Source organism: Coregonus clupeaformis, unplaced genomic scaffold (assembly GCF_020615455.1).
Source record: "Coregonus clupeaformis isolate EN_2021a unplaced genomic scaffold, ASM2061545v1 scaf0776, whole genome shotgun sequence".
In the NCBI taxonomy this organism is placed as follows: domain Eukaryota; kingdom Metazoa; phylum Chordata; class Actinopteri; order Salmoniformes; family Salmonidae; genus Coregonus; species Coregonus clupeaformis.
This window is the reverse complement of record NW_025534231.1, coordinates 129374-139293: the sequence shown is the minus strand read 5'-3', so window position 1 is coordinate 139293 and position 9920 is coordinate 129374. Positions and strand designations below refer to the sequence as shown.

Genomic DNA, 9920 nt, shown 5'->3' with positions numbered 1-9920 from the left:
TTCATCATGGAGATTATAGCTTTGACTCACATAAAAGAGAACATGAGATCTGACTGTTTTTCATGTACATTTTTATTATGAAAGAGACATACACTATCATGCATCACAACAGAATAATTTATGGAGGGATACACACATATACATGGATTATAACGTTGCAGTTATGCGTGAGTCTGTATTGGTGTTTGTCCCATAGAGAATGATAGAGGCCGCTAATGGCAAAAAAGCGTTTTAGCACGGGCAGCACCATTGAGGGCTTCAACCATGCTTCTGCCATTTTAAAGTAGTCAACTGGGTGGGGATTCCTATGGGTTGTAGCCTCAATGGCGCTGCCCATGCTGTCACAGATGCTATAACGGCACAGATAAAGATGAGTCCTCTATCCATCTCTATGACTTGTCCATGATTATGGGTGTGTGTGAGTGGGAGGATGTGGGCCCATGTGTGATGTTACAGGAAGGCACACAGTCTCTCCAATACAGAAGGGTTTCTGTTGCTGAGGAAGATCAGTTCTTTCTTCCCTTCCTCTGTCTGACCTGAGAGAGAGAGAGAGAGACGGAGCTCAGTTCAAAATGTCAATCTAAACCAACACAAACTGTGCCAGGGGTGAAAGTGAATAGCTCTTACTATGTGGGTGTTGTAGCCAGTGGCGGTCCAGGTAGTAGAGGTAACAGCTCTCAAACTCCTTCTCACTGTAGTTGGAGACTGGTACTGGGACAAACGGGTCCATGCTGTCAAAGCCCTCCTGTATGGGGAACACAGAAGAGGATAGAAGTGTTTATAGGTGAACTTATGTTTCTATTTGACTGGTCATACAATAACATGAAACATGATGTATGTAAACACGTCAGAAGAGTATTTTCCAAAACATCTAGATCAGTCCCTTCCCTTAGCCCAGATCAATAGACACCCAGGGCTGGAGGTTGTTTTTGGACTGGACATACAACATTAAAATCGGGATGTAATCATGACCCCTGACCTCTCCCAGCAGCTCCTGGGGCAGGTAGGCAGAGCTTGGAGCGTAGAGAGACCCTGTCTGAGACAGAGTGGCGATGACCGCCCCTCCAAACTGAGGAGAGAGAGACATATATAGGGGTGGTGGTGTAAATCAGATTTAATTTTCTAATGTCTATTAGACAAAGAGGATAACTCCATGCAGTTCTGACCCAGTCATTGTTGATCATCTTCCTCAAGTTATGAACCAATGTCAACTCCTCTGGAGCCACCTGAGAGAGAGAGAGAGAGAGAGAGAGAGAGAGAGAGAGACACATAGAAAAAGTAGAGAGAAGGGAAAAGTTACAAGAAGAGAGGATGAAATGGAGAGGAGAGAAAGAGACAGGTCCGTCAGGTACGCAATCTTTATACAGAAATTACAAAGACATGACAATGGAAGCAATAGAAATCAAAAAAATGTTATAGAACCACAGTGAGGTGAATGAATGTATAGGTGTGTATAAGTACTGGGCTCTTGTCCTCCTTCTTGAGTGTGGTCCTTCCCCAGAGACCGTTGACTCCATCAACAGCCACAGCCAGCCTGAAGCCCTCCTCAGCCCCCTCTGTCCCCCCAGCCTGAAGCCTCAGCTCCTTTAGCACCGCCCCCACCACATCACTGCTGCTCTTCACACGAGACACTCCCTGGGGTGAAAAAAACATGGTTTAACAATGATACGTGGTATGAGATTCTTAAAAGAGAAGTGCACTGAACCAATTATGTTGCAGGACTGGAGCCCAGACGCAAGGCGTCCGCATGATTCCCAGCCGAAACAATTCGGAAGTGTTTGTGCATATATTATGACAACATTTTTGTTCATTTTGGACTTCTGTAAGGTTTTTTGGTGGGGGCTGTTCGGGCACAAGTAAATTTTTTCTTGAGGCAAGCCGAAGTCAGTAGCCGAAGTCTATGCCCATTCGTCAGTGATTGGTCAACAGTAGGGATTCTTCAATAAAGTCTTTGTTGTCATTCAACAAGAGATTCCTCGTTTTCATGCACATTTTTTAATTGAGAAATACTGCACCAAACATCTTAGTTAGACTAAGATCTCCTTGGCAAAAACGCCAAAATTAATGACTGAGTTATTTTAGATTAATTCTGACTACGGCGTCTCAAAATGGACAAACAGCACTATTGATGCTTTTTTCTCATTTTTCAAGTGAAGGCCTTAAGGGATTATGCGAGCACATTCGTTCGGTTCGCCTAGCCGAGTTCGGCCGAACTGAAGCATGCTGACGCCTTAATACAGGGCAGGTTGACACTGGACTCACCATGTCCACCAGCTCCCCTAGTGGCCGTCCCTCCTCAGTGCTCTCTCTCTTAGTCCACACATACCGCTGCCTCAACTTGATCTAAATCAACAACAAGGGGAGACACAGTCACAAATACAGCATGCCTCAAGCTTACTTACATACAGTGCCTTCAGAAAGTATTCACACCACTTGACTTTTTCCACATTGTTGTGTTACAGCCTGAATTTAAAATGGATTCAATAGAGATTTTGTGTCACTGATCTACACACAATACCCCCCCCCCCTTTATTTTTTTTCAAAGTGGAATTATGTTTTTTTTTTAAATGTAATTAGAAATGTTTATATGAAATGTCTTGAGTCAATAAGTATTCAAACCATTTGTTATGGCAAGCCTAAATAAGTTCAGGAGTAAAAATATTCTTAACAACTGTGTGCAATAATAGTGTTTAACATGATTTTTAAATGACTACCCCATCTCTGTACCCCACACATACAATTATCAGTAAGGTCCCTAAGTAAGCAGTGAAAAATATTCCAAAACATACATCCTGTTTAAAATATGGCACTAAAGAAACACTGAAAAAAATGTGGCATGAAATGTAGTTTTGTCCTGAATACAAAGTGTTATGTTTGGGGCAAATCCAACACATCACTCTTCATATTTTAAAAATGGTGGTGGCTGCATCATGTTATGGGAATGCTTGTCATCGGCAAGGCCCAGGGAGTTTTTTAGGATAAAAAGAAACAGAATAGAGCTAAGCACAGGCAAAATCCTAGAGGAAAACCTGGTTCAGTCTGCTTTCCAACAGACACTGGGAGACAAACACAAGGCCAAATATACACTGGAGTTGCTTACCAAGATGACATTGAATGTTCCTGAGTGGCCTAGTTACAGACATTGAATGTTCCTGAGTGGCCTAATTACAGTGTTGACTTAAAATCAGCTTGAATATCTATGGCAAGACTTGAAAATGGCTGTCTAGCAATGATCAACAACCAACTTGACAGAGCTTGACACATTTAAAGAATAATGGGCAAGTATTGTACAATCCAGGTGTGCAAAGCTCTGAGACTTACCCAGAAAGACTCACAGCTGTAATTGCTGCCAAAGGTCATTCTAACATGTATTGACTCAGGGGGTTGAATACTTATCTAATCAAGATATTACAGTTTTATTTTCCATGAATTAAAAAAACATACTTTTTCTTCCACTGACAACTTCTGTAGATCGTTGACAAAAAATGTCAATTAAATCAGTTTTAATCCCACTTTGTAACAACAAAATGTGGAAAAAGTATAGGGGTATGAATACTTTCTGAAGGCACTGCATCTTTGTCATTTTTTGTCATTTTTTTTTAGCAGCATCTTACTTCTTGTTGAGAACTCTGTTTATTAAGTTTTACACACACACAGACAAGACAAAGCAATATAAATAATATACTCAACTAGAAAAAAATACAAATAATACATATATAAAAAAAAAAACTTTAAAGATACCATACTTTAGACAAGTTAAACACACCAGGCAGAAGGCTACAAAAGGTTAAAGGGCAATCTATAGAATAGGGACAGAGCAAACACCTCACCATTGTTCCTGTAAACAGTTAAGGGATGGGGTGGAGAAATGCAACCACTCACAGACAGTCAAGGCCACAGACCAATCATCCACTGGACCAAAAATAAAAAGTTTACAATGCTTTAAAATAAAAAATGAATATTGATAATTTTATGTAGGCGTGAACAGAATTAAAAAATAAAAATAACTGGGAAAAACAAGCTCACACCTTAGTCTCTGCCCGGGCGAGATGAACAAGGCATCCGCAGGTCACAATCAATAAGCACATCAACCTTAATGCCCCCCCCCCCCCACCCCAGAAAAAAACACAGAGAAATGCTCATCCAACCCCTAAGTCACAGGGGGTCAAATACAGACTTATTTTGGTTTTAATAGGAATGCCATCAGAGGATGGACTGTTTAAAGTAAGACCGGAATGGAGCCCAAGCCTCATTAAACAGTTTGGGGTTCCCACGTGAATTGAATTTAATTTTTTCTAATTTCAGAGAGCACAACACATCTCTCACCCAATATTTATAAGATGGGGGAGCTGCCATCTTCCAGTTCTGTAGTATTAGCCGTCTAGCTAAAAGAGTTGTATAAGCAACAGTGTCCGACTGGATTCTTGACAGGGGGGTGCTTATGGGCAGTACTCCAAAAAGGGCTGTAAGGGGAGAGGGATCTATAACAGTGTTATATATATCAGAGAAACATTTAAATATTAATTCCCAGAAACCTGACAGTTTATGACAGCCCCAGAACATATGCAACAGTGTGGCCGGTTCAATTTTACATCTGACACAGGTAGGATCAAAATCAGAGAATATTCTTCCAAGTCTGGCCCCAGACCAGTGGATACGGTGAACCACCTTGAATTGAATGAGGCTGTGTCTAGTGCTAAAAGAGGACGAATGCACCCTGCGCAGCACAGATTCCCAGGTGTCTTCCCCAAGTTCCTCCCCCAAATCCTTTTCCCATCGAGTTTTTAAAGGCACCAAAGAAGGGTTCTGTAAGTCATGAATGATTGCATATACATCTGAAATTGCGCCCCTAGGAAGCTTGTTCAGCTCCAGGATGCTCTCTATAGCTGTATTCACAGGCCTATGGGGAAATTCAGGTGTGTTAGCTCTGACAAAGTTCCTAGTCTGGAGATAGCGGAAAAAGTGGGATTGGGGGAGGTTGAACCTTTCCTGTAGCTGAGCAAAAGAGGCAAATGTATCATCAAAGAATAATTGGGCTAGTGAGGAGAGGCCTAGTGAGTGCCAGATGTCAAAAGCCCCATCATTCAAAGATGGAGGAAATAAAATGTTCTGATTGATTGGGCCTGATAGAGAAAAGCCTCGAAGGCCAAAGGCTAAGCGGAACTGATTCCAAATTTTAAGAGACTGCTTTACAATTGGGTTGACACACCTTTTGCCTAGGGACACTGGGAGAGACGAGCACAACACAGAAGAAAGTGCAGCAGGTTTACACGATTCAGACTCCATCTGGACCCAGATTGGTCTAGGGCCAGCATCTTACTTCTAATGTTAGGATTAGGGGAGGGTAAGCTGATCCAAGATCTGTTGCTACAGGCAACATGTACCTGGCGCCCACTATTTATCTGAGGAGGAGGAGCTACCTTGGAAAGGAAGTGTTCATTGGTGGTTCTGAAGTTGCGTAGCCAGTTGGACGCCTGGATTGGCTGGTCGAAGCGGGAGGCGTGGTAGGAGGAGGGCAGCAGCTCCTTACAGTTCTTCACCCACAGGTGGGCTATAGAGAAGAGAGGAGAGGATCATCACAATCATTATTTTGTGTGTTGGGGTAGTGTGTGTGTGTGTGTGTGTGTGTGTGTGTGTGTGTGTGTGTGTGTGTGTGTGTTTACTACCATCTGGAATGTGTAGTACTAGCCATCCCTGTGTGGAGCAGTAGTGGACAGTATGACAGAGAGACATGGTCTTCCCACTGCCCTTCACCCCATCTACACAACCAGTCAAGGTCAACACCAACACAGTTCAACACAATACAGGAAGACAACACTGGTCATAGAGCGGTACGGGGATGACTGTGTATATTAAATGTGTAAAGGCACAAAGGTACATTGAGGTGTGATCCGGTGTATTAGGTAGGGTAGGATACAGAGTAGGTAGCGCAGGGTGGGCTGGCTGTAGTCGGCTCTCTTCAGGTGAGATATCAGCTCCAGAGCAGGCTGCCTCACCATCACACAGCCCTCGTTAAACGTCTTCACCTGGACACGGGTACAGACAGTCAGTCAGTCATACTGTAACACCCTAACACATGCTCGGACGCGGACACACAATACCTGTTGTTGGTATCGTGGAGGCAGGCCGTGGGGAAAGACAGTGCGGAAGTGGGAGGGGGGCACAGTGTAGTACTGCCCTAGGTGCTGCTCCAAATGACAGGCCTGGGGACAGAGGGAGATTAAACATCAGTACTCTCCAGACTTATTACGACATGCTACAGTATACTAATAAAGTGGGATTGATTAGTTGATGGATTTCTTCCACCTACCGGGTCGTTCTCCTGTGTTCTGAAGATGGAGAATGTCTCCTGTCTCGTCTCCGACTCCATGGCAACCGCCTCCTGCTGCTGGCCACACCCACTGCCATGGAGCGGCCGCACCTGCGCTACCTGTCCGTGACATCATCACATTCCACAAGTAAGATGCAGGTGTAGGTGTTAAGCGTCTATCATAGTCCAAAACGTGTACTTCTAGAATACAGGACCGTTAGAATGAACTACAGTGGTGAATCACAACATGCATTTTCACTAGTACCAGCAACCAGCACAACATCTCCAGAAAGACGTGTACTGTATATGTATAGGGCTGACTTTTCAAAATGCATTATCCCACGGAAACTGACATCACAATGCATATTAAATGTTAATAAATATGCATAGCTAGCACTAGCCCAAGATGTACTCTTAAGGAGCCTAACGTTACCGTTACTCCTTAAGGTCCAAGGACCTTATATGTTATTTTCAGAGGTAGACTAGCTCTGGCAGCCAAAACAGCCAAATACTACATGTAAACGCGAATCGATTCTCAACTGCCATATGGTTCTAGAGTCATAAATCCCTTTACATTCATATCACATCAAAATAATTTCACAAATGCAAAATACACACCTACTGTACACCACAGGAGGTTGGTGGCACCTTAATTGGGGAGGTCAGACTTGTGGTAATGGCTGGAGCGGAATGGTATCAAACACATCAAACATGGGTTTCATGTGTTTGATGCCATTCCATTAGTTCCTTTACAGCCATTATTATGAGCCGTCCTCCCCTCAGTAGCCTCCACTGCTGTACATTGTTTTAACGGCTTTATCACAGATGCAGCCAACAGTATTTTTCAGTGACAACACGTTTCTGGCGGCCTTCTTCCATTACACACAGGTGTTCGGGGCATAATAAATAGCAGCACAGGTGGTCCCTCAGTCTTCCGTAAACACGCGCTGTAATATGAATTATGGCAATGTGGGAACACTAACCCTATAAAAGTTGTGTATCAATTTAACATTTTGTTTTTTGAAAATTGTTTCTCGCTGTTATTTAGGATAAGGAAGGTCCGTATGTTTCCAAAACTGTAACGCAAGCGATGCGTGTTAATGTTCAGACCGAGCGTCGGGGCTCTTAACTAAACTCACCCATACAGAAGACGCCTTCGTCCAATGACTTATGTGTAATGGAAATGTGAGTCGAGAGCTAGCACATGACAACAATTAGGTATAAGAGACTATAGTATTAGTGCAAGCCTCATGCTATGAATGTCATGGGATCTTGCACCATGGACTCACCGTTTGTCGTAATCTGAAGGATAGTCTGTGAAGGGCCATGTTCTGGAACATGAATAAGTACATAAACCCAGGTCAGTTTACACAGCTACACTGGTGCCATCTGTACTATTGCAGGGGCGACCTTGACTGTAAAATATGTATTTTATTTTATTAGGACTAGCAAGCTATCTTAGCTCAATCGCTAGCTAACCTTGCATTAGCTAGCTAGCTATCTGCTAGCATGATACTGTAACATGCATCGTCTTACAGTACACTGCAGCAAGACTACAACAACTGTAGGTGCACAACAATTTACCAAGCAATTAATTCATTAAATTCCTAATTAAGATCCAAATAGGCAAGGTCATGTAGTTATAGACGGTCTATTTTGAAAACACTGAAGTTACACAATTTCGGTCGAACTGTCACGGTGCTAAATCAGTGGACGTCGCCATTTTGGTTTGTAGACGAAGGATGTGACGTGAGGAGCTCGAACATGCGCAAATCCAGATGTCAATCACAGCTGTTGTAGCGCTAGGTGGTCTTATTTAGAACCCGTCTGATTTATATATATAAAATAAAAAAAAACAGTGGGAAAGCCGGATGGTGGGTGATGAGAATAGTTGGCCTAAAATAGATTTAAGTCAATGGACCTAGGACCTAGGCCTATAGGTTTCCAATGGTTATGACAGGTGGAAAAAAAACGTTATAAACACTCAGGATGATTCTATGCAAGATGGTCCCATCAATTCCAGTGTGGAGTATGCGCGAATGAAACCAAAAAATATAGTGTTTTAGTTTGTAAACATAATTATAGCCTCAGGCCTAATATTAGACATTCAACCACAGTAATGATATAGCTCAGTTGATAGAGCATGGCGTTTGCAACGCCAGGGTTGGGGTTCGATTCCCACGGGGGGCCAGTATGAAAAATATATATAAAAAATGTATGCACTCACTAACTGTAAGTCGCTCTGGATCAGAGCGTCTGCTAAATGACTAAAATGTAAATAATGCTCTATAGTGATAATGTTTCAAATGAAATATAATTTATAAACAAAACAAAAAAAAACTGTAGGCCTTGGTTGTGTAGGCTTACAGGCTACTGGATCTCCCATAGCGCACATCAATCACCCTTCTCTCCCGCCTCTTGGAGCTTCTGAAAGTGTGGCGTGTGTTGCTTTCAGCTTGTTTGAGACTTCTGAAGCCTTCAACTCAGTGCTTCTTCTACGGGCGCTTTTCGCTCAGAAGCCCCGGTTTTGTGAATGGGCTTCAGTCCGCCCTGACTTCAACCATGCCTGGGTAGCGCAAGGAACGAATTCAGATATGCAAACAGGTAACTGCTTGGGAAAGAAGGGCCAAGAGAAAGCAAGGCTTGATGTTTCGGAGCTTATATGTCGTCGCCATTTTGTTAGTTTTTTTTGTTTTTATATCATTATGCATATCTAAATCATTTAGGCTATTTTGTGAACATACGTTTTTTGCTACTTTTTTGCTAATTTAGATGCACATTGAACTGTTGAGTGTTTTTATTATTTCGGACAACTGCACATATAGCTTCTGAATACATTTTCTCATGAAAGTTGCTTTTGCTAAGAGATTTCTGTCTTATGTGCTCATCATTTATTACGAGTGAAGCTCGCAACGATGCAATCGAATAGAAAGCCTAGCTGTCAACAATGTTTTGGCACAGAATGACGCAGCCTCACGGGGGGCGTTCTCCGTTCTCGAGCACAGTGCACGATCTGATCAGTCTGAAGGAAACAATGTAGCCTAACATTCCCTTTCCCTGGATGAGAAATAGTTACAAAATAAACATAGCACTACTGCAGGGCTCGGCAACAGGACTGACCCCCCCAAAAAAGTTTTTAGTAAAAAAAAAAAAAAAAGATTTTATTGTTTATGTCAAAAAATACTAAATTCACAAAGATTTCAGCTAAAATTTAGTATAATTTAGGAAACTGTTCCCAAGTATATAAACAAATAAAAAAAGAGACATAGCCTTTGTATGTGATCATGTCTCAATGTAATCAAGGTATGAAATGATTGTTATTTTCAAATACAATCTCTTATTAGGATTAGTTGTGGTCAATGCAGTGTACAAATTATTATAATTATGTTTTGGCCACCGACCATTGCCTCGACGGCTGAATCTAGTTGCCTTCCCCTGCACTACTGTAACTAGCTCGTCACCTAGCTGTCGAGACAAGTTACCACGGAGAATGCTACTGTAGTGTCTTCAACCGAGCGCTATGAAAACAGCCGCGCAAATGTTCTCTTCTGTATCCAGCCAGCCTATGCGTAGGGTTTCGGAGGAGGAGTAGGCCAAGCGACTTTAGTTA

At 42.5% G+C, this 9920-nt stretch overlaps 1 protein-coding gene across 3 annotated transcripts; it reads right to left on the bottom strand.

The window, feature by feature from the left end:
• Positions 1-351: 351 nt before the first annotated feature.
• LOC121542739 (28S ribosomal protein S29, mitochondrial) lies at positions 352-8061 on the bottom strand. Of its 3 annotated transcripts, none has more exons than XM_041852254.2 (13): positions 7895-8061; positions 7600-7641; positions 6311-6430; positions 6102-6203; positions 5918-6026; positions 5667-5759; positions 5421-5551; positions 2263-2343; positions 1462-1635; positions 1167-1226; positions 980-1069; positions 628-745; positions 352-536 (listed from the first exon to the last, which is right to left on the bottom strand). In XM_041852254.2, the coding sequence occupies exons 2-13, from the start codon at positions 7636-7638 to the stop codon at positions 451-453; spliced, it is 1203 nt and encodes a 400-aa protein (XP_041708188.1). In that variant the 5' UTR covers positions 7639-7641; positions 7895-8061; the 3' UTR covers positions 352-450. The 3 variants fall into 3 exon arrangements, with proteins under 3 accessions (XP_041708188.1, XP_041708189.1, XP_041708186.1); XM_041852255.1 differs by having other exon boundaries at positions 7986-8050; XM_041852252.2 differs by having other exon boundaries at positions 7600-8061.
• Between the last annotated feature and the right edge of the window lie 1859 nt (positions 8062-9920).

Excerpts from the sequence above, each read along its gene's own strand:
- LOC121542739 (XM_041852252.2), bottom strand. The coding sequence starts at position 7,662 with ATGTACTTATTCATGTTCCAGAACATGGCCCTTCACAGACTATCCTTC. Across the intron at positions 6,027-6,101 it reads CTCCACGATACCAACAACAG|GTGAAGACGTTTAACGAGGG; the intron begins GTATTGTGTGTC and ends ACCCGTGTCCAG. Across the intron at positions 537-627 it reads CTGGCTACAACACCCACATA|GTCAGACAGAGGAAGGGAAG; the intron begins GTAAGAGCTATT and ends TCTCTCTCTCAG.